Source organism: Myiozetetes cayanensis, unplaced genomic scaffold (assembly GCF_022539395.1).
Source record: "Myiozetetes cayanensis isolate MyiCay16 unplaced genomic scaffold, myiCay2020 scf4, whole genome shotgun sequence".
NCBI classification, from domain to species: domain Eukaryota; kingdom Metazoa; phylum Chordata; class Aves; order Passeriformes; family Tyrannidae; genus Myiozetetes; species Myiozetetes cayanensis.
Window position 1 is genome coordinate 59,028,720 of NW_026087631.1, and position 23,569 is coordinate 59,052,288.

The 23,569-nt window shown below is 40.0% G+C and overlaps 1 protein-coding gene across 13 annotated transcripts in view; it reads right to left on the reverse strand.

Moving 5' to 3' along the window:
• Positions 1 to 23,569, reverse strand: part of FREM1 (FRAS1 related extracellular matrix 1) — a 91,445-nt gene that overhangs the window by 61,025 nt on the left and 6,851 nt on the right. For 12 of the 13 annotated variants that reach the window (XR_007630461.1, XR_007630462.1, XR_007630463.1 and 9 more), the window contains exons 1-2: positions 8,435 to 8,774; positions 1,081 to 1,397 (exon numbers count right to left, since the gene is read on the reverse strand). Coding sequence is in view for 7 of the 13 variants with exons in the window: in XM_050328624.1 (XP_050184581.1) it covers positions 1,081 to 1,311 (231 nt within the window). In the remaining 6 variants the exon portion in view is untranslated. Of the gene's footprint in view, positions 1 to 1,080; positions 1,398 to 8,434; positions 8,775 to 23,569 lie in introns of those variants that run through there. The other variant, XM_050328623.1, reaches the window with a different exon arrangement.

Consider the following 23,569-nt stretch of genomic DNA (forward strand, 5'->3'; position numbering starts at 1 on the left):
TTCATATGAATCAAGAGCCAACCCACACTGGGGAAGCAGAGGTGGGGTACTATGGTCAGAGTCTCTGTGCTGGCAGAGAACAGGCCCTGGGGAAGTTTCAGCAGATGCACTACATTTCTTGGGGCCAGTCTCTAGAGAAGATCACACATTGCCCTGCTCATTGCAACACCTCCTGTTTTCCGTCACTCTGTTGCATAGTGGTGCTGATTCAGCTGAAAATACTTGTCAGTGGTCTGTGAAAGTAACAATGAAAAAATCTACTGAAACTGGTCCTCCTGCACCTACCTTCACAGAAACCACCAAAAACTCGGTGAGGATGTTTAAAACTATATACATATACAAATATACAAAAGTGTATGCTGTATGGTACAGTAAACAAAATTTTTCAAGAAGACAAAACCTGTTTGCCTTTGTTTCATTAAAACCATTCATCTCCTATCTATATCATTACCTCTTCACATCAATTACTTTCTAATCCTTCCTGCTATGACTCAGGTGGGCCAATTTGTAAAGCAGATGAGTAGCAGAACGGTGATATGTGAAATACATTTCATTATTCCTACAAGCTTGACATTTGAACAGAAAACAGGGGAGTTTTAATGTATTTGCCATCTGCTAGCAATTTGGATGTTGCAAAGCAGAGCAAACAATGGTGTACACAATGTGCTTATTGTATGTGATGATTTTTTTCTTAATTGCTCCCTAAGTAGTGGCTTTGTGACTAAAATGCAAAATGCTGTAGTACCCAAGGGGCACTGGTTACCCTCATGATCGAAAAGCTAGCAGCTGAGGGGCTCGAGGATATCTCCTAACTGAAAGTTTTTAAGTAGTCATTCTTTGCTTGTGAAAGGAGACTCTGAGCAAGCCCACTTCTGTTCACTCATGTTACTGAGCTCAGCTTTTGGATTTCCACGTTGCAGTTCTCTGCCAGCTGTCTACTTATGCAAAAGGCTGAATCCCACAGGTCATTCAGTTTCATGCTGTTTAGTCACTATCCAAAGGAAAAAAAAGAACAGTAAGGCAGCTCTTTCTGGTTTCTCCCACGTGAACACTCAAAGCAGCACAACGGAGCCCAAATACCTGTGGAGTTAGTTGTCCAACTCTCTGTGTTATTGGCTCATTAATCACAACTTCAACTTTGCAGACATCCTTCTCTCTGGGAATGGAAAACTTGAGGTCATCTTCTGACAGGAAGACAGACTGTCCCTTCATCACTTTCACCCCATGGTTCACACTGATAAAGGAGGAGCACACCACTCTTAGCACTACAGGCAGCAGCAGAAACCACCAGCTTTTCTCAAAGAACTTCATATTATAAGGGGATGCCAGCCTTTTCCACCAGTGGAAAAAATTTCTTAACAAAAGGAGTCTTCTTTCTCCACCAGCAGACTTTTGCCCTGTAATGAAGCAATAAAATATTAGTTGCAGGTAAAAATGTGTGACATGTTTTCTATTAAGAGTCACTCCTTGACTGAAATATGGGGGACTCTTTTAAAATATTCTTGGGATTTATAAAATTCATCGACCAAGACTGACAAAATAATGAATGTTTTCTCAGAGTCCTTTTAAGGTTTGTTAATCCTGAAAAAAAATAAAAGAAAGAAAATTGCTGTAAGGAATCAAGCAACTACTGGGATTAAAAAAACCTACAAACACAGACACAAAAACCTTCAACCATTTCTTACAGTTGCAGTTCATTTAAAGCAGCAGCTTAATTTCACATGTGTTAGGTCTGGCTGAGATGGAGCTCATTTCCCCACAGCTGTGCTTTGCTTTGGTAGCTAGAAAAGTGTTGGTAACACACCAGTGTTTTGACTGCTGCTGGGCAGCACTGGCACAGCATCAGCACTGTGACATGCCTCCCCCCAGTCAAGAGAAAGATCCTGGGAGGGGACACAGCCAGCCCAGCTGACCTAAAAACTAACGAAAGGCTAGTTATATGATGTCAGCTCAGATATAAAAGCTAAGGAAAAGAGAAGGAATGGAAGGGCATTTGTTGTTTACAATGTCTGCCTGCTGAGAAACTGCTCCACGTTCTGAAGCCCTGCTTCCCGGGAAGTGGGTGGACATCTCTTGCTGATGGCAAACAGAAAATAAACCTTGTTATTTTCCTCTTCCCTTTTGCTTTAGTAAATTGCCTTATCTCAAGCTATGAGTTGTTTTCCATCTTTTTCTCTCATCACTGTGTGGCTGGGAAGGGGAATGACAGGGCAGCTTGGTACCTGGCATCCAGCCAGGTTAACCCACCACTGTCTTTTCAGTGCCATGACTTGGATCATGAGGACCTTGAGATAAGGATAGTAATTGGGAGAATAATGGGCAAAACAAGTACTGAACATTGTTGGAGAATGAAATGATCATGGGAAATTTTTGTTGTAACTGTGTGAAGGGTCAAGGTGTGGATTTTGTGTGAATTGTCCATTTTTGTTTGGTGTTACGATGATGTTGTTTTTATTTTTGTATGGGGAATTTTTGTTACGTTAATGCCCTGACTTCTTATTTGCCAAAACCTTAACACCAACAATGATCTTTCCTGAAAGTGAATTAAAACCCAGATCCTTGTATCTCTTTATTTTCTTCATTGTTATTGACAGGTTTTACTCCACTGTTTCCAGCAGAATGACCTTCTGAACAGCCTATAATTGAATGCACACATCCACCCAGCTTTAAATTTCACTGGAAACCAATCAGCAGTTCATAAATTATTTAAAATTTTTCATTTCCTAAAGTAAGACAAGACAGATCACTTCACCACAGATTCAAGATTGACTAACATACATTTAAATTATATATATGTCGACTATGTAGTTTGGGACACAAATCTTAACTCTGGTTTTCTAGCTGTTTATCTTTCCATTTTGGTTTAAAATGTTGCAGCCATATCAGTCTGAAGAAAATCGGAGGCAAAACATAGAATTCTAGCCAGAGGAAAAGGAATGAAATTCATAGTAGAAAATGTTTTAACGTGTTTAATTAACAAATCAAAATCTCAAATAATTTTTCAAGAAGTTTACTTACACAGACAGGTTTTACTAAAATCCATTTATGGAAATATACCCAAAATACCTGCTAAATTTTGTTTCTTTCTTGGGGGATGGGTATCCATAGCACTTCCTGAGACAACACTCCACTTTCTAAAATTCACACTTTTGAAAAACGGTCTGCAATCCTATAAAGAACAACTAGGAAAAAGGGGGAGAAAAAGATACTACACTTCAGATTCCAAGTGTGAAAGTATGGTTTGCAGCAAGCGCACCCTTTGAACCTGAATATCTGACTGCCATTTATCACATAGTGCATGGATTTCTAGCATTTATCAAATATAATGTGTTTCCTAAAGTACCAGCTGCAAAGCAGAGAGAGATGTTCTAAGCGAAAAACCTCCTCTACTGCTGTGTCCTTTTTTTGACTTCCTGGACTGAACAAGGTGAAGATAGGGCTGAGGAAAGTGAAATAACCACTCTGACATATGTGTCACAAAGTTGCTCTGAGGAAGCTCCTGGCACAAGGACTGCAAAGGATTTTAAATCCTTTGAAAGAAAATAATTAGGAATTTTAGATTCTGGCTAGGACCTGGCAAAGTGCTAAATGGCAGTGAATGACTCTGAGCCACAAACCTGGTGTTTTACAGCTCATGACAATGCCAGTAACTCTGTGCTCCATAATAGCAGGCGGGGGCATTTATTTGTGGTGCAAAAACCCTTTATTCAGAGGGCACAGGGCACCTCAGGAGAAAAGATAAAATTAAAGCCTGGAGAGTTTTGACTTTCTCCACTCACCTGAATAGCTCCTGTAAAACCACGTCACAGTTCAGAGACAGCCTAATCGCCATTTCACAAACAGCACTAGTCGGGAAGGGTATTGTTCTCTTTACACACTATATATGTGCTTACAAGAAGGGAAAGCAGATGCCTCTCTCCAACAGGCACTGGCAGAGTCATTCACACAGACACCTCTGCACCTCAACTCTGCTACAGCCCAGGCTGATCTGCTACTGGTGCCTGCCCCGTAAAACCCAGCACAGAGTGCAAGTGAAAACCTCCGGCACAGGCAGTAGTTTCTTTGTTGCCTTTTCTTACCCTGCATCAAACAAAGAGCAGAGTCTCAAAAGGGAGCCAGGAGCATTTTGACCAATTTCATGTTGGTTGTGTGAGACATTCTCTGAAACAAATTTGGTTATGTTGTCACTGTCTTGCTTTGACTGCTTTTACTTGCAGGCACTACATGTGTTTGCCCGGTATGTTCCAGCCACTCGTCTGCTGAGTGCTGTCTTCTTAGGTGGCCAGGTGAAGATCTTAGGAAGCATTACCTCACTTTCTCAATCACTTATCTAACGTTAGCAAAATGAAATGGCAAGTGACCCTTTCAGCACAAAATGGCAATAAAAGTGAGAAGGTTTTGGTGTGAATGCCATCATATTAGCATCTTCCCCCTATATGAAGAAAGTCATTGCTTCAGTGAAGTCGTGTGTGTGCTACATGGCACTAACTCTGATCAATAGCAACACTGAGCTGCTCTCCAGCAGCTCTACAACTGCTGGCGATGCCATTGCCATACTTTGTGGCTGCTTTGGACTTCCTTACAGTCTCCTTACTTCTCTGCCCCTAATATCACAGCTGAACCTGATTCATCCCTACCATTCCTTAGCATGTCATCTGTGTACCCAGAATGGACATACAGCCGAGGCACTGTAAAATCCAAATACACCACAATATTTCAGATGTACTGAGGGGTTTAAAAGAAATAATGGTGTTCATGAACAACACATTAGGGGAATCAGTATAGTGAAACTAAGTTGTTTCCTCATCCACTTTCTAGGAGTCTGTCTATATGGCAAAACACCTAAAATAACTCCAGGTGCGCGGTGTGAGTACAAAGCTACCAGCTTTGGTCTCAGAAGCAAAACAGTCATGTCAGTTCAGTGATATATCATATATTAGCTGTTATTCCTCAGTGGGGATGTAGCACATGATTTATGAGGAGAGGCTGAGACAGCTGGATTTGTTCAGCCTGAGGAAGAGAGGGTTTATTGCTTCTTTTGGACTTCTAACAAAAGAGTGCAGAGAGCCTGGAGGTGCATAGTGAAGGGACAAGGTGTAATCCACAAAAACAGCAATACAGGAAATTCACATTAGATACTAGAAAAGAAAAAAAAAAAGACATTGTGATTATGGACAGTAGAACAGGTTTCATGGAGTCCTCTCAGAGATATTTTTAAAAAAAACTAATCAGGGCCTGAATTGCCTGATGTACCTTTGAAGCTGTACTTGCCATAAAAGCTGGCTGTTATCGGAGCAAGAGATGGGAGCAGTTACAGTTGTTCACCCTAAATCATGTGGTAATTCTAAGCAGAAATGACAGAGCCAACTAACTGCCAGGACCCAAGTTAATTACCTGGTGTAGTTTTGCAAAACACTGCATCATACCCTGACAAGTCTCCAGTAATTCCCACAGGATCCAATATTAAACCCTACTGGTAAAAAAAGCTATGATAACAAGTAAAGAGACCACCCTTCCCATAATTATAGGTAGATTAGCCAAGCTGACACTGAGATTTGGAAGCCTGGAAAACACGTCCTGAAGATGAGTCCAAGGCATTGTACAAGGGACACTGGGCAAGGGGAACTCTAAGGAGTTACTCTGCTGGAGAACTCTTGCCCTGCTCTGCAGATGAGGCCAGGATAGGAAGGCTGAGGCAGTGAAGAGGCAGCGAATACTACCCTGTAGAGTTAAAACTGAGGGACATACCAAACTGGGGGCAACGTATGGGATAGTTTCTGTGGACTTTAGATGTAGTTTGTTAAAAATTTCCTTCAAATGCCAGAAGAACTAGTTTTCCCTCAGGGCTTCTGGTGCACATTTACGAAAGGATACAACTGTTAATTACAAACATTAGCATTCTCACCAAATACAAATGGTGAGTCTGATTTTGAGGAGAGCTAATTTGATGTAAGTAAAAGAGGAATCTAAATTACTTACATAGCTATCTACCAGTACCAAAAAACAAAACAAAACAAACAAACAAACAAAAGCCAAACCAACCAAACAAACAAAAAAAGAAACTCAGAAACGGCACCACTAACTCTCAGCTGTAATACCTAAAACCTGACTAAAGAATCTGTAATTACTAGTGAACTTGACCCAAGTCTCTATACAACCAAAATCTTCACTGGGATTTGTATGAGACTTTAAGGGTTTCTCCGTGTGTGACAAAATCTCTGGTTACCTGGGATATTTCACTGAACAGCTGGATCAAAAATTGCCCTCTTTTTTTTCAAAGTTCTTGGAGATTACGGAGAATGATTGTTGTGGGATGGGAGTTGCATTGATTTGTTTTAATGAATATCAGAAAAGGTTTACAAGAAACAGAAAGAACAGGATTTTTTTTTAGGATGGGTTGAAAGAAAACAACTAACAGTGTTCCAGGGCTTCTAGGAAACAAGACAAATATTTTTACAGCAATTAAAATTCAGCCCAGGGCAACAAAAGGATCATGAGTATTAAATTAGCTCATACAATCACATAATAGTTTTAGACAATATTCATCAAAACATCAAGTGCAATCCAGCTATAGTCTGACTTCACAATCAGCTACTAGAGATCTCTGAATACTTTTGCAGGACTTCACAATGGTAGCAACTAGAGTAGGAAACTACACACTTTATCAGGGAATGTTTAGCACCTTCCCAAAAGTAGTTTAGGAAGATTTAGGAGCTACTGACTCTCAGGTTCAGGGTTTTTAACCCAACTGCACAAAAGGCACCTGAATCAAACAAGGATCATGTTTTGTGAGTTGTTAAAGCATGAAATGTTACATGGACACCCTAGCTACAATAACTGTAGCCCACACAGCCAGTGCTATGAGATAAACTAATCTGGGTCCACAAGTGAATGCCACATAATCGCAAAAAATGAGAGAACCAAAGTAAAGGTATTGATGACAAATTATTCACTCAGTCCCTCTTTATGTTCAAACAGGTACAGGCAAGTGGATTACATTTTTAATGCATCGTTATTTGAGTAGCATGTGCTATTTTGTTGCCACCTGTAATTCACAGATTGATAGAGGCAGTGATAGTTTCTTTTCCCCACAAATAGATGAAGTCCTGTTGGACTGTAATGTTATCACAGGCATATAGGATCAAGACCACTTGTACTAACACTATTATTATCATAGATTAATATTATCCAGACTACTTCAAGGACTGTGGAAAAAAATGAACATAAGAATGAACAGATAGGAGGTATTGTAATTTAAAATTAAAATCTATGCTGGAACATATGTTCAAAATCTAAATGTCCCCAGATCCAAACCACCTCATTGTCTAGGTTAAAATGATCTGCATGCAGTTCACGTTGCATGCAAAACAAACCCTAAGGAAGAATCATGATGAAAATGCTGGCAGACACAGCAATAACACCTGTGCAAGAAAAAAGAGCTGGGACAACTTGTATAGATGTGTGTGCTGTTCTGTGAAAACAACTAGTAGTCTGCAGTGCCAATGTCTCCCAGTGACACCCTGGACAGGTCAATAGAGATGCATTTTGTCTAAGGTAAAGTGCAGTGCCGAGTTAGCTGAGATGACAACTAGCAAAACCATAACTGGCAAAATCCCCTTTCAGTAACCCTTTGAAAAAACTGTGGATAATTGTCTACAGAGTTTGTTGGAATGTCTCAGCACAACACAGAGTGACAGTAACTAACCTCCCAAAGAGAGAGCTTGTTTTAGAGTTTAGTTCTAGATAAATACATACAAACCAGCAGGAAATGTAAAAACTGTGCAAGCTCATATGTTTTAAGGAACATAAGTAAGTATTCATTCATATGACCAGTGAACATCTGTCTCATTCAGATAAACCAAGTCAGTTGTCTGAATGTACATGAAAATGTTAAAATACAGATCCTTACTGCAAAATAAGTGTACAATTTAAAACATGCATTTAAAAAACAAGTTATGCCAGCTAAATTAAATATATCCTATATAAAGACCTAGTAATTTCGAAAGTTTTCATTATATTTTCAATGTTTTATCTTTTTCTTCTAGTGTGTCTTATTAGTAAGACAATTCTAAGCAAAGAAATCTTGCTTAGTGCTGCCAAGCTTTTATAAAAGATAAAGCCACAAAGTTTTATTAGATTTGACAGAAAAAAGCCAACATACTTGAGAAATCTATATCAGCTTGTACATTAGGATAAAGTAAGTTGCTTGGGACCGTTGGCTTTCATGTTAACTTGCTAAACTACTGGCAAGAACCAGTGTCTACTTTCCTCAAAGAGAGAACTGAGATTTCATCCATCCCGACTACAAAAATTACTGTCTGACTGCTTGGCTGCAACATTCAGCAGCAAACTGAACTCTGCAAGCTGTTAAGCACTATTACAACCACAAACACAACAGGATTCAGTGTACAACAAACTTGAATCAGATACTTACAGGCAGCAGTGTTTCTGCAGGAGGCTGAACATGAGAGCACACTAGAATAAGAGGAAAAATGTATGTCACTGGCCCAGGAATCTCTAGTTTAAAAGGCTGGCAGGGAAAGAAATCCAGTGAGTGGGCGACAGAGAGAAAGCAGAGAGGGGGAGGGGAGAGATAGATGAAATTCCAGTCTTTCTGGTCAGCTTGGCTGTAGTTTTCTCCGTACTGAAAATCTGCGATAAACACTCCTTGCTTGTAAGACTGACTGCAAAGTCCCAAATCACAAATACTTTCAGGCTCCCTATGATCACAGCATTCAGAGATGCCTTGTAGTGTTCACACTCAGCAATGATTCTCTGGCAGCCAGCCCCAGATCTTCCTTTCCCCTTCTGCTAGTTAAGTCTGTTGGGACTAAAAACTGAGCTGCTGTTATTAAGGTTTGCTCACTTATTTCTTCCCACTTCTGTGTTTATTTCCTTCAACACACACACAGACACACACTCACATTGACACACAGACACACGCTCACCACCCCGGGAGTATTCAAATTTTAATTTTTTTTTCCCCATTCAGAACAGCAAGAAAGAGGATAGAAAAAAATCTTACCAATTATGTAATACCTCACAGAATTCAAGATATCTCTCCAGCCTCCTCTCATGAGCTTCACATCAGATTTGCATATTTGACTGGCTGGTGGAATTCTAAATAAAATTTGCTGCCACACAGTGGGTCATTGGTGCACCCTGAGAGATAAACCCCACAGTCCAAATTTTCAGAGCACAGACGTTGTATTGCAAAGTCACAATATAGGGAGAGGCCATCCTATGTCCATCTCAGCACAGGGACCAAAAGAGTTTTTAAGCATAGGGGACAAAAATATTTTCAGCCCAGCCACAGGACATTGTGACAAGGGCAAGAGGGACAGCGTGGGGAAGAACTACTGACTCCCAGGTTGCCTGTGCAAATAGGAGCCAAATCCAGCACAACCGTAACACTTAGCATGTTGTCTCCCCTTGCCCCTCTTCAAACCAGCAAGCTGACTTGACCCATGCAAGGAAATAAAACCGCACTATAAAAATGCACAACTGAAGTCAATAGTAAGAAAGAAAAGAACCAGCAGATGTTCCTGTGGCATGACTTAAAGATAGATGAAGAAAACATATGGCTGTTAAAAATTAAAATTAACTCAAAGCTATACCATGTGCAATATGATACAATCTGGCCCATATTTGCTTATGAGAAAATACTAGGCAAAAAAGATACATCCGTGAGGTACATCACCAATATCAGAGTGGTATACTGGCCTGGATTGCACACTGCACATTTTATCAAGTTTCAGAAAAACTTGGAATGAGTATTTATCTCCTCTGAGAGATGTGCGTTAACCTGTGTGTTTGTATTTTTGCTTGCTGGAACGTAGCTTCTAATTCACTGTGATGAATGGCCTGTTTTTATTGCACAGTGATCTGGTTAGGATCATCAGCATAACTGTCCTTACAGACTGATCAAAAAAGTGGCAGCTTATTTTAAAATGTAACATCTGTGACTCATTAATCAATAATATAATGGCAAACTAGTTTTATTACTCCAGAAATAAACTTGGCATTTCATTTCTTATTGTACTCTTTAACTACGATTAATTTGTGTAATCTATCAGGGTCACATTATCTAAAGGATAGACCAAAATTACCACATCTTTTCCTGAGAAATGCCAGAGCACAGAAGAGCACTGAAGACATGTCTTTTGTAGACATACTCATTCTTTTCATTTCAAAGTTTGCCCACACAGGAAAGAGAGTAGTTCAGCTTCCCACAGATGAAAATTAAGCATGGTATATATATTTTTATTAATTACTAGTAAAATCATGCAGTTCCGATTGTTGATATCAAAACAGTAAGTTAAAAGTTTTATGTAAACTTTCTTTAGAAAGGTATAGTCAAAATCAGCCCCTTTCTTTACAGGCTTTTAGTTGGAAAAGAAAAAAAATGGACTTGAGGAACAAAGCAAGCAAGAACACACACACATACCCCCATACCCATAGACACCTCACACACAGCCTCATTCTGTCCCTTTGATTTCTGACTTACATTGATAAGTGATGGCCTAAACCTGCACTGTCTGCCATCTGCCCATTCAGTCAACACTCCTAAAAGAAGCATGAGGTTCTCAAAGTAAGAAAAAGACTCATGCTTATCCTAAACCTGGAGGCTGTACACAGGAAGACCTGTTGAACTGTGGGAGAAAATAGATACAATTATTTTCCAGGTATTCACTACATGACATAAATTTTACTGTGTGAGTACCTACTTGCAGCAGTCCACTCTTAGTCCCTAATGCAGGCTGAGAAGAACAGAGTGAAAGATCATGTTTAAAAGGGTAAGTGTTAAGTGTACCTTCTTCTCCCTCTTCAGCCTACGTATATACACTGTCCTTAAGTATTCACTGTGGGAAGGCCCTTGAGTACACTAAGTTATGTTCTACCTAGACACAAGGTCTGACAGAGAACACAAAAGTAAGGGTAGACATGCTGACAGAGAGATGATTCTGCAAGTGGCTGTAAATCTGCTCAGCTTGCTTGGAGACTTGCCTAGTGGGTCGCATGATCAAGATAATAAAAACACAATAATCATGCCATCAAAGAAACCCAGCATGCTTCCTATAGAAGAAACAAGAATAATCTGGAACTACTGATGCTTGTGGCTGGGTTTCTTTGCAGGGCTGTGCATCACCATGACAACCAGGAGGGTAATGCTGCTGCTCCAGCCTGTCATTCTCATTCACAATAATCACAAGGGTTTACAAGCATGAAGTTAATAATGAAATTCAGAAACAATCAGTATTCTGATTATTCTCCTTCTTTATCCAAAAGCATTTTCTGGAGCATTACCAAGGAAGCACTGTACAAGATATTCCTTTGAGTTCTGTCCTAGGAGAGTGAGGATCTCTTGCTTATCAGATGCAACCAACAAGAAACATGCTCAGTTTTTCACAGTACAATGCAGTTAATGTATATAACACAAAAAAGGAAATGGTTCTTGATACTGGGAGTACATCCATTTCCTCTTCAGCTTCTGAGGCACTTAAAAGCTCCATCCAAGACTAAGATTCCAGAAAGAGCTTCTCTTCTTGGTCAAACCCTCAGTGGTGATGCTCTGGAAAAGTTGCTGCAGCAGCAAACTGAGTAGAGAGAGGCCTACACAGAAGCATTACAATCTGTAGACTCCTTTTAACACATACTAAATAACCTCATACTCTGGCACATAATCCTCAGTGGTTTTGGTGACTTCAGTAAAGAACCCAGTGGTGTGTGTCCTGGGCGGTCAGAAGACCTGTACTCAGGTGACAACTATACCCTTACAAGCATGGACATGAAACAAAACAGCGTTTGAGATTCAGTTGTACAACTGCATGAGGGAAGAGCAATGATTCTGGATGTATTCTTGTCCTTGAGAAAGAAAAAGACTGGAAATTACATTCTATCATTGCTATGGAGTTTGGTGTGATATGGGTTTAAGTCTTCTTGTAATCAACAATAGGAATGTCAAGTGACTCTCCAAATGTGGCAGAGGTTTCTATGCTAACAAGTCCAAAATTATAAGGCATTAATCATTGTTGATTTTCTCTCCTGAAAAGTATCAGAAAACATTCTTTTCAAAGGACCATTGTCATAGAAATTCCTCAGGATCTAAAGAATTTCTCAGAGGCCTAAGCTTTAGGGAGAAATTTTCAGCTCTGGTGACAAAAAATTGATCCCTTAATTTATGAACCATTACATTGCAGAAAAAAGCTGTAACCTAAAGGGAGTTTTAACATGCACACACCTCCATTAAAAGTAATAGAAAGGTAAGCTTTTAAACTTCAGGGTATGAGGGACATTACCCAAATCCAATCCACTGACAACAGCCACTTACTAAATCCAAGGAAGCCTGTATTTACTCTACTGCAAAACCTCAAACTAGCAGGAAAATTACTGTTATTTACTTCAGATTGCATTCAGAGGTTTAGTTTAGGCTAGGTAGCAGCACAATCTCTTCACAAACACTGCTGCCCCTCACCTTAGTTCTAATAGGTATTAGGACATGACAGAGACATGTCAAAATGCCCACCAGATTGAGCAAAACACCCAAAGTTAAAAATTTTGGGTACTGGTGTAGGCCCCAGCACCAGAGCTATGGGCTCAATGAAGAGGTTTTACTTTAAAAACATACGAGGCTCCAACAATATCCACCCTCTAGATCCAGTTCATTTAACACCTTAAGAGAAAGCACAAAGGAGATGATGCCGCACAAGTTTTCTTAGAGGGTATTTTACTGGTAAACTTTAAAAAATAAGAGGTCTTGGAAAAGTATAAAGGGTAATATTTCTTGCCTAAAGATCAGGAAAAAGAAACCTCACCGGGCTAATTTAGTATAGATAAGATGGAGAGCAGCTCTTTAATGAAGACATTTTGGTGCTAGTAGTACGAAAAGGTGCGTGCCCCCCTGTCCAGGGGTTCCACAATTTATGGTCTGATCTGAGACCCACCCATCCCCAGACCTGTCCCCCTGGCACACTTCTCCGGAAATTGAGTCAGAGGTCCCAAGACCCCTTTCTTCCTCATCTTCCTCTTCTTCATGGCATGTACATTCTCGAAGGTTCTGGGCTTGAAGGTTGCTTTGACTATGATGGTATCTTGTTTTTCAGGTGCAAATGTTCTTAAACAGAATCTGCTTACTGTTGTCCTGCCTTGAAAGGAGCCTAAACAAGCCTAAAGAATTTAGAAGATTCGATATGAAATAGGGAATAGGGTTTGGTAACTGTTAACTACTATTCTAAAGTGTGACAGGCTATACAGCCATATTAAAATCTAAAAAAAGCTAAAAATCCTAAAAATTCAAAAGCATCGCATGCAACCAAAATAAATCACTCTACAAAGCATTGACTTAGCACATGCTAACACACAGAGTTTAGCAAAATCCAGCACATCCAGTATCAAGGTACTCAAAATATTAAGAAAGGACATTAGAGGAAGAAGAAATAAAGAAAGAGAACAGGAGAAAATTATAGCTACTACCAAGATCCCATGAAAGTCCAGCTACCACGTGTTCAGGTGGCAGGGTCTGAACAAACACACTGATGCCTTTATTGCTTTGGCCCCCTGTGGCCACGCCTCCCCCAGGCAGGACTTGGGATGTTCCAGCTATTCTGGGGCTGGGTCAGGGGCTCCAGGTTGTGGTGTGGACACTGCTCCCAGTGTCCAGTGACTGACAGCTGCCCCAGGGCTGCCCAAGGAATCTCCAAGGGGCTGGGGTGTGGGACAGGGCATCACCTCACCTTTGTGAAATTCAGCCTGTGCCTCCACACACACACACACACACACACACACTCTTGAGTTGGCCCACGCCAATAACTAATATAACAACACAGTGTCTCACAACTGGCTTCAATTGGAAAACTGTAATCTAGGTTGCTGGACAACATTTTGTGTCTCAGTATTCCTATAAAATGAAAATTCCACTCACCTCAGTCACATTAAATGACCTGATCTGTTGACTGTTGATGTCCAATTTTGAACCAATGCTATTTGAAGTCATGGTTGGTCTTAAGGAGCCAAAGTGTATATTTGTAAAGCACTGAGGTTCTCAGCTGGAACATATCACAGAGAACAACAGTGCTATTTATTTCACATATCGTGGAAAATGGTCTGTTTATATTTACTAAGATTGCTTTCTAAAATAATATAGTCTTTTGATTAAAACAGTGTAGTCTTTTGGGAAAAACAAAACAAAACAAAACAAAACAAAAAAAACCCAAACCAAACCAAAATCCAAACCAAAACAAAACAAAGAGGGAAAAAAAAATGAGAGAAAAGAGCCAAGGAAGAGAGCCAAGATGCTATTTTTGTCTAAGGTACAGCAAATAAAGCTGGGTTTTTAATAAATCTGGAAATCTAGATGAATCATTGTTTGCACACAAGCAGAATTTCTACAAAATCTGACTTATACCTGCAAACCTTCTTCTCTCACACTGTCTGTAACAGTGTTCTTAACATCTAAGATTATTACAAGGGACCTAGCAGATGATACTCTTTAATTTAGCTTCATGTAATGCCAAACAGTGAGTCTAAAAAATGAGCCACTTCAGTTCTGGATACAGCTCCAGAGAGTAAAGCCATGTATTGCAATGCAACAAGCATTAGCATTACAGTCCTTATTAATATCACACAACTTTTAAATCAATTATTCTAATGCATTAATGTCTTACATGGAACACAGCTGTCAGACAATCAAATGCTCTGTGTCACTCCCAGCTGCTTCATTGGAAAATCCATGCAGAGAATGTATAATGGCAAAGTTCTCTATCAAAAAGACAAATTATTCAACTTGTTGACTGCAGAAGGAACACTAGACACAAATGGCTTTCTGCAAAATACAACAAGGCAGCACAAAAACATTTGTTTTGTGTCAGTCAAAAAATCAGAACGGTGCCTGAATGTTTGAGACACGTGAGAGCATTTCCAGTAAAACGAGTAACTTCATTGAAAAATCCATGCTTAATGTTATTATCCCTAATTTTAAACACTTTTATATTTCCCAAAATTCTTCGTCTGTTGGGCTACACCCTCAGTTGTTGCAGAAGAACAATGAATGGACATCCTCAAAGACTTCAGCATCTTGGCAGCCCCTGCAGTCTTTTGTCTGAATACACTTAGAACACATCAGCACTACTAAGTTTTCTTTAAATTATACATCCATAAAGATTAGCATACATGCTGCAAATCATAAAAACACTTCTTCATGGCCATGGTGTGCTTTCTGGAGATGTGAGAGGGACTAGGCACAGCTGAATGCACAGTAACAAAGTCTTCCCCCATGCCTCCCAGGGCAGCCTCACTGTGGTGTGCACGGCCACAGGGGATGTGGCACTATGTGACCATCAGAGGTGGCTTGTCTCTACTATCTCAGGATAGTACAGACACATAACAATTTGGTAGGAAGAGAAACTCAGCTACCACTGTTCTTGCAGGACACCTTCTGCTGCATTAAAAGGCATGCTTGTGTGTTTAAGCTTCATCACAGAATTTTAATTCTAGAAATTATAATTAAGAATATTTGTACTTGTGCTTCCAGCACCTATAAAGGTGTTGATTCTTCCCATTTGTCTTCCAGGCTGCTGCCATACCTTTATTATCTGTGGTAAGAAGATAAAGGTTAGTTTTTTCAAATTTTCAAATGATATGTTATGAGATGGTTGGCAGCTAAGACGACCAGTAGCATTTCTAGCTTTGGAGGTGGCAACAGTCCGTTCTGTCACACAGGTGTCACACATGAGGCCCAGAATGAACCTTTTCCATCCCTTCCTGGTCACACAGATCACAGACAGGTTGAGCACTGCTACAGTAATCAATTTGGCACAGCTGAGACATGTCTTAATGAAGACACTGAAGGAATGGCAGTGCCTCCATAATAGAGGAAATAATTACATTCCAGCTCATGAAGAGCTGGCCTGTTCTTTAATGTACCTAACAAAGCTTAGAAAAAACAATTTTTACATATAAGCAGCACAGGAGAGAAAGGGTGAACACCATGTGTTAAAAAAGTAGGCTAAAGAAAGGCTAAAAAAGACCCCAAAACCCATGAAGGACTGGGGCATGCTGGCAGTCTGCCCACTTCCTGTATACTAGGCTTCAAAATGCATGTTCAAAATGCCCATGTTTTCCCTCTCTTTCATTAAAGTCTGTTGTTTCACATACAATCATTCCACCAAAATCCCCAGACCACAAGACCCCATTGATGCAGATGAGGCATTGTTTTCATAATTAAACTGCTATCTGATTTACTACAAACTGAAAGGTTTTTAGGAGTATTACTTTATATAAAGCGATTAAATTAATTTGCACTCAGGAAAGGTTCCTTAGTTGTTTTAACTGAGATCAATCAAAGGGAATTTAATGAAACTCTGGAGATTTTTATCCAAAGTCTTTGAATACCGACCCTTTTGTGGTGCAGGGCCTTTATTTGGCTTTAGACCACACATAGATTGAGACCACAGCTGGCACAACTGGATTTTCATCCCAGTTAATGCTTCTAAAGTTTCACTGACTTTCCTTGTTTAGTTCACACTGCCACTGACTATGAAATATCTGCAAAAAGCATTTTCCAAACACTGTCACCGATTTTATTTTGCATTCCACAGAAGAGTCAAAGCTCTGCGAAGGCAGAATGCTTCTTATCAGCGTAATCAGGTAGGGCTAACATGTAACAGCACTCCTCACCTCAAGCAGTAGAAAACACATACTTTTTTAGAATACTGAAATCATCCTGTGCTTATCCTTGCATGTGCTACACACAGCATCCAGATTGAAAACCAGGAACGCTAATCACCATGAAGAATTTCCACTGCCTCTGAAGTCTGCCTTTTTACCTACAGCAGTGCTTTAACAACGTATTCTAAAACTGTTGCAATCTCTAACTGTTCAGAAGGTATGCAGAAGTGTTTAGGCACAGAATAGTGCTTTAATCTGCTATAATCCTCTAAAAAGATTACTTTCTCAGGAATTTTCGTATCTTGGCATTCAGCTAAGGTATCATTAAGATGAGAGGTTAATTAAAGAAAATTGAAGGATACTTCTGAGATACAGGAAGAAAAGAAACCCCACTGGTATGCTTCTGCTCTGGAGGGCTTAGGAAAATCTAGTAAGGTGTGTTATTTTAATTTTAACAGCACCAGATCTGATTCTTGATTGCAAATAATAAAATTATCAAAAGGAAAGTAAAGCTCAGACTTCTCCAGAAAACCCCCACTGTACATGTGAGTATTCCTGTCATCTTTCTGCTTTAACACCAAAGTCCAGCTGTGGCCCAAGCAGTATCCACTGCTGTCTGGGCAGATATGGACCTAAGGATGGGAAGTATCAGGAAGGTAGGACAGAATGTGCATAATCAGAGTTTTGAGAGACAAAGTAAAAAAGAAAAGAGTGCAGAACAAGGACTACATTGGAAACGAGAGCCTGAAACCCTGGCACCAGCTACGGCCTACAGCTTCATCTCACACAGCTAAGGCACACCTTTGTTTTGGCATTCTTCCTGAATAGCATGCTAGTGTTAAGACATCATCTAATGAGGCTGAAGAAGCACTTCCCCAGCCTGACACAGATGTACAAACAGACAAAACTTAGCAAGAATTTTATAAGAAAGTATGCTAGTAATGCAGTTACATTTTTGTCTAGCTGGGGAAGGTGCTGAAGAAACCTTTCTGTCACTATACTTTTTCTTTGTTCTCCTGGGAGAAAGCGGGAGGAGAACGTGTTGGCCACCACCTTGGTCTGTGCACCATGGGGGAAGAGACTAGAGGTGATCTCTGTATGCTGTTGATTTGAAGCATTCTGTTTGTATTGTTTTTGTTGCTGCTATATTTCTTGTCAGTAAACTGTTATTTTTTCAGGCATGTCTGCTTGCATTTGTCTCTCTGTATTGCTGAAAGGGAAGGTGACCCATTTGTTGGAGTCTCTGCCCCAGCATTTCTCTTAAACCGAGACAGCTTCCAATACCAAAGGTCAAGGTTAGCTCCAAATAGTGGGAGCACTCAATCACAGAAACTGAGCCAGATGCAATATTTCAAGACAAATCACAAACCTGATGGAATGGTAGAATGACAGAATGTTCTGGTTTGGAAGGGACCTTACAGCCTAACCCCCCGCCATGGCCAGTGGTGTCTGTTACAAGACCAGGTTGCTCAAAGTCTCATTCAACCTCATTTCATAGGATGGGTTGAGGCACATCTCAAGTGTTGGTGTTAGACTGAAATATCCATTTAATTTATTAAAACACATAGACAGACAGAAATAATTTACCCTAGAGCCTGAGTAGAGTGATTAGAGACCTACTCAACCTTAATAGTGTGCCAGGCTGCAGCTATGAAAATAAGGGATGTATACACCTAAATTTGAATTGCCTATCTCAGTTACTCTTAGCTTTGAAAAGTGGCACTTTCCAGACTGAATCTGGTGTCAAAATGAATGATCTCAAAAAAAATAAGCTACCTTAAAGTCAAGAATGCTCAGTCAGTTGGAGTCATCTCTGTACACAAGCCCAAAGGAAGCTTTTCTAGTGGGACGGCACCGTGCTAAACAAACACTCCCTGGCCAGTGAGGAATGGGTTCACTTGACACCCACTGATGTGCAGCCATGTCAACATGGAGCTTTGTCTTGGAGGATATACTCTACTTTAGCAGAAGTGGTGAGCTAAGGCACTACAGTAATACTCAGAAGAGCTGCAGGGGCATCTGTCCTCAACTCCCAGCAGGTCGTGACCACCTTTTTCTAGAGGTCACTGGCCCTGAAGCAGGGTCAGTAGAGGAGATGGTCTCAGAGCTCCTCAGCAACATCACCACAAGAACTGAGATAGCCAGGCTATTTTCAGCCACCAGCCAAAACAGCTGAGGATTTAAAACTGAAAACTGACATGAATTAAGCTTTTATTCAAAGCAGTTAACTCCACTTTAATCCACAAAAACAGGGCTTTGATCCGCTGTGATTTAAATTTCTACCCAAAAAAACCAACCAAACAAACAACAAAATAAAATAAAAAGTAGTATTGTGAGACAGAGTTTTCCAATGGGCGATTGTTGGTTCATCTTCAGGAAGATTTGCTCTTTAACCATGCAGACCAAAGACAGTGCCAAGTGAGATGGAAGTTCTGTAAAACTGAATTTTTTATAGCTTTGGAGGAGACATAATCCTTTCCTTTGCAGACATTAGAATTGACAGGTTGTACTTCCTAGCAGTTTAGCCCATCACCACCTGCAGCAACATCACTGGATATTTAAGAAGACTTCAAAAACTGAAAAAGACTTTTTGTTAAATACACTTCATTTTTAAAAAAAGTTTTAATATCAAAAAGGTGTAGGCTGCACTTAAAACTTCTGGAAAGAGCAGATATTTAAATGTGCATCATAGGATTACCATGACAAAGTGTACCAAACTCCTATTCACTAGTGTCCAAGGTTTGAACCAGGACAAGCCAAAAGCCTCACCAGTGGAATTTACTGAACTATTCAGTCTTGCAGCCAGTAGCTTTATTAAAACAGCCCAATACAGGAATCAACAAAAACTCTTTTAAGAGCCTAGCCAAAACTGTAGCTTGATCCTTTTAAATCACATACTCAGGTCACATCTGTAATTACACAGAAGGGAATTACACGGGCACTATCAAAGGCCTCTTACCTGTGGTGAAAGATAAGATCTTGGGTCATGGTTTTTATAACATACTGAATTTCACTACTTTGAGGCTATAGTATTCTTACTAATTGCTCTTTAATCCTAGGAAAAGAGAAAGAACTGTTTCTAAAAGAGTAATTGATGTAAATGGGATTGAAAGCATAACCCAAAAGAAGTTTACCCTTTCCTTCTTTCTTTAAAAACAAACAAACAAATCCAAAAAACCCAACTTCTTATCTACATTTCCACGCATGCAACAGGAGACATTTGAGCCTGGCTAGTGCGCTGGGGACAGGTTCATAAGTGTATTCGTAAGTGAGATTCCCCAGCTGAAGCCACTTAAAAGGCTACCAGGTTTACAGGAAAAGCCATTCAAACCCTGCTCAAGCATCCTTCTTTTACTGACTCTTTAGACCAAAAGTGTGCACCCGTCATGTATGTTCCCCTAACACCGACTTCAGAAGGAAGTAGCACTGTTGGGTGCCACTGTTGGAAGACACTTTGTGCACTGCATATATCCTGGGAAAAGCCAGAACTTGGCTGCTAGGGCAGCACTGTACTCACAGAAACCAGCATCAGACAGTCCTACTCTTCCTATGCATGCTGTGTTGGCTCCAGACCGTGTGGCATACGGCACCAAAGTGGGAAACTCCAGACATTGTGGGCACAGAAAGAGCTGAAGCCCAGTGTGTACAGACATGGTGGGAGCTGGGTGGGACCTTGGGGAGCTTGAGGCTGAGGAGCAGGCTGCTAGCAGAAATCCCAGCCTTAGCAGACCTGGCTCCTGTGAATGACTGCAAAGAAGCGCTCCTTCCTCATGCACAGCTTGGGCTGGTCTGTTTCCCCGTCAAACCAATAGGTCTGACTGGGGTGGGAGTTGAGCATGAGGAAACAGCTAAAAGTGCATGTTTCTTTCCTTTCACCAAGCCTGTTCCCTTCAGAAGCCTTGCCATAGCACTTTTACAGAAAATTAGTGTCAGCAAAACCTCATCCTTCACTTAGCTCAGACATACAAGCAATCATATGATGTTTTGCTTGTGGCTGAAGAAGGCAATGACTTACACATGCTGTTAGCCTGCTTGCGCATCTGGTCTGAAAAAAAATGGTTTAAAACAGCATGGTATTTAGAACCAAAACCCTAAACTCCTAGATGGAGAGGAGGGTCATTAGTACACATGAGGGATGCAATAATAACCTGGTAATTACTGTACTTTTGAAAATTTTGGAGGCTTTCCTTTATGCCCTTGATAGCTCTCTACTGCATGTTCCTAACATAGTTGATTTCCTCCCAAAATGGGGATTACAGAAGCAGGAAATGGCTTAATGAAACTTTTCTAGCCTTCAGGGAATTATAGCTAACTACATTTATAAGCATCATGTAAACATTAAGGGCAAGTTCTTACCAGACCTCAGTGTTTAATGTAAACTAGATGTCGACTTCATATCCAATGAAAGCTAGTTTTGGCCAACAAATGACCCTCACTTCCCCCACCTGCCTTTCCCTTTTTCCTGCCCTTTACTTTTTTCAGCAAAATACCTGACAAAAATAAATTGTCTGAGCAAAAAATGTTATATTTTTTTGTGTCTAATTCTGTGCCTTTATTTCCAAAGTTGACCTTAACAGGAATGTTAGAAGCAGGGTTACAGGAAAGCTACAAAACCAGAGTTCTTTTCAGGTTTGAGATTGAAGACCATCACCACTAGAATCAGTAAGAGTTGTGACAATTATTAGTGATTTTTACCTTTTAGGATCAGGCTTTATCCCTTAGGATTCATAGATTTTGTTTGAAAATAGAGGAGACAATCATACAAATAAATGAAAGACCCTTTAACTTAACCACTGTTTTTTAAAAATCTATATATAAGCCAACTTTCTCAGCCAAAACACATTTTAGACGTTTATTTCTGAAGTATTTATTTTGAGTAGCCCAAGCGGGTTGAACCAATAATAGAAAGTTATTGTGTCTCAAGCCAAAAGGAAAGGGGGAAAGCCTTAATACAGTTACAATTAAAAAAAAAATAACCTTAAACCAAACTGATGTCCTGTCTCTCCTGTATTACATTGTTCAGCCTATGTTTTCTCATTCCCAATCTTCATTCAAGTCAGAGATGTTACCCTCTGGAGCCTCAATTCCTCTCAGTTCTGAATCTGTCTCCTGATAACTTTTAGTATGTTCCGCTTCACTGGAGTGTCTCACACTGAATCCCTCTGAGCCGTGTCAGTACCAGACCAGACCATGAAATTCCCATGCAATTTGCAGCCCTGCATTTGGATGTCATCCTACAGTGTTCTGATTTGTAGAGGTGCTGATCATCTGGCATCTCCACATTGCTGGCATTAAGGATTTCAGGTGGCAGTGTCACACCAACAGAGATCTGACAACAAGACCAGAGTCAGTATTTTTAACAGTCTCTACATTTAAAAACATTTACTGTCAATGTGCTTCAAAACTAGAAAACTCCAGTTACCTTGATTTTAAACCCTATTTGAAGAGCCACCTACCCTGCAGGCCAAGTGCCCAACCTGTAGTCCTGCAATGAATTATCATTGTCTAGGGAAACTCTGCATTCTCATGGAGTCTCACTGAAATAAATCTTATTCTCTCTACTCAGAGTTTGTCAAAGGATCCAAGCCTCATCACTTATTAACAATTCAACAGAAACATTATTAGCAAGCAAAGCAGAAATCCTGCCAGTGTCACAAACCCAAATGAAATACTTCAATTTTCACAGTCTGTAGAGGCATCCCCTCTAACCCATATAGCGTTCAGGCAGGGCTCAACAACACAACAGTGTTTCCACTGCTCTCCATTTTGCTAGACTGAGCCTGGACAGGCAAGAACTTGAAACCAGAAACCCTTTCTGAGTCTGTTTTACAACAGATGGTTACAATCAGCTTTTACCGGTAAGCACAAATGAAGAATGATGTTTAAATTCTTAGCATCCTCTAGATAACATCTCGTGTAAACAGAAGTAAATTGCATATAAGAAATGCCTTTAAATGTATTTAAAGGGACCACCTCTATTTCAGCATTCGTCTCTGAAACCAAGAGCGTGACTTCTTGAACATACACAGTTCAAGGGGCCCCAAGTTTGCATCTTGCTTTATTAACCAAACCAGTTCCTGCTGAGAGCACTGCCAAATGCTAGAGATGATAGGATATGGAGCAAGTATATCACCCTCCATAAACAAAGTAATTGCCAGAGTAACTATTCATACTGACTTTGCACAATATAATTTGATTCTATAATGAGAACAATCTCTCTTCACTGCCTGTAGCAAATATTTTTTAAGATTAGGAGTCCTGTGTTACATCCATATGACTAATCAGTGTGCCATTCTTAGCCTTGCTAAAACAAGATACTGGCATACTGAAAAGCATATTTCTGAATGACAGGGGATGGGAGGAACAGGACAGAAACATTCCATACAGAAAAACAAACTACTAATAATGGCAAGAAGTCAATGTAGTTGACACCTATTGCATCATTTACAGTTTAATAGCAAAAGAAACTGTTTGTTTAGGAAAATTAACTTAATGCTACTTACTGCAGTTAAACACATTTCTTTGCTAATGCTGCTTTATAACCTCTTACTGGTTACAGTGCTGAAGCATTTGCTTACTTTGGAAGAAATTTGCCCCTTCTCTATGAGAAAAGTATTTCCCATAATTTTTGCCATGAGCAGAGGGAGCTCAGGGTCAGAGGCCAGTCCAGAATATTTTTTATAGTAAAGGCAAAGTAACATCTGTTAGCTTACAACCTTATTTTCCCTGTCCCTTTTTTCTTATCCTGTCACTCCAATTTCCTTTAGTGAGATGTGAAAAAAAAAAAATAGGAAGTTCAAATTTTTGGATCTTCTTTAAAGAATTCTGCAAACATGCAAAAGAGAAACTGGGGATGAAATAGGTCTATTGCAGCAGAAACTCCTTTCCATTTTGGTCAGAACAT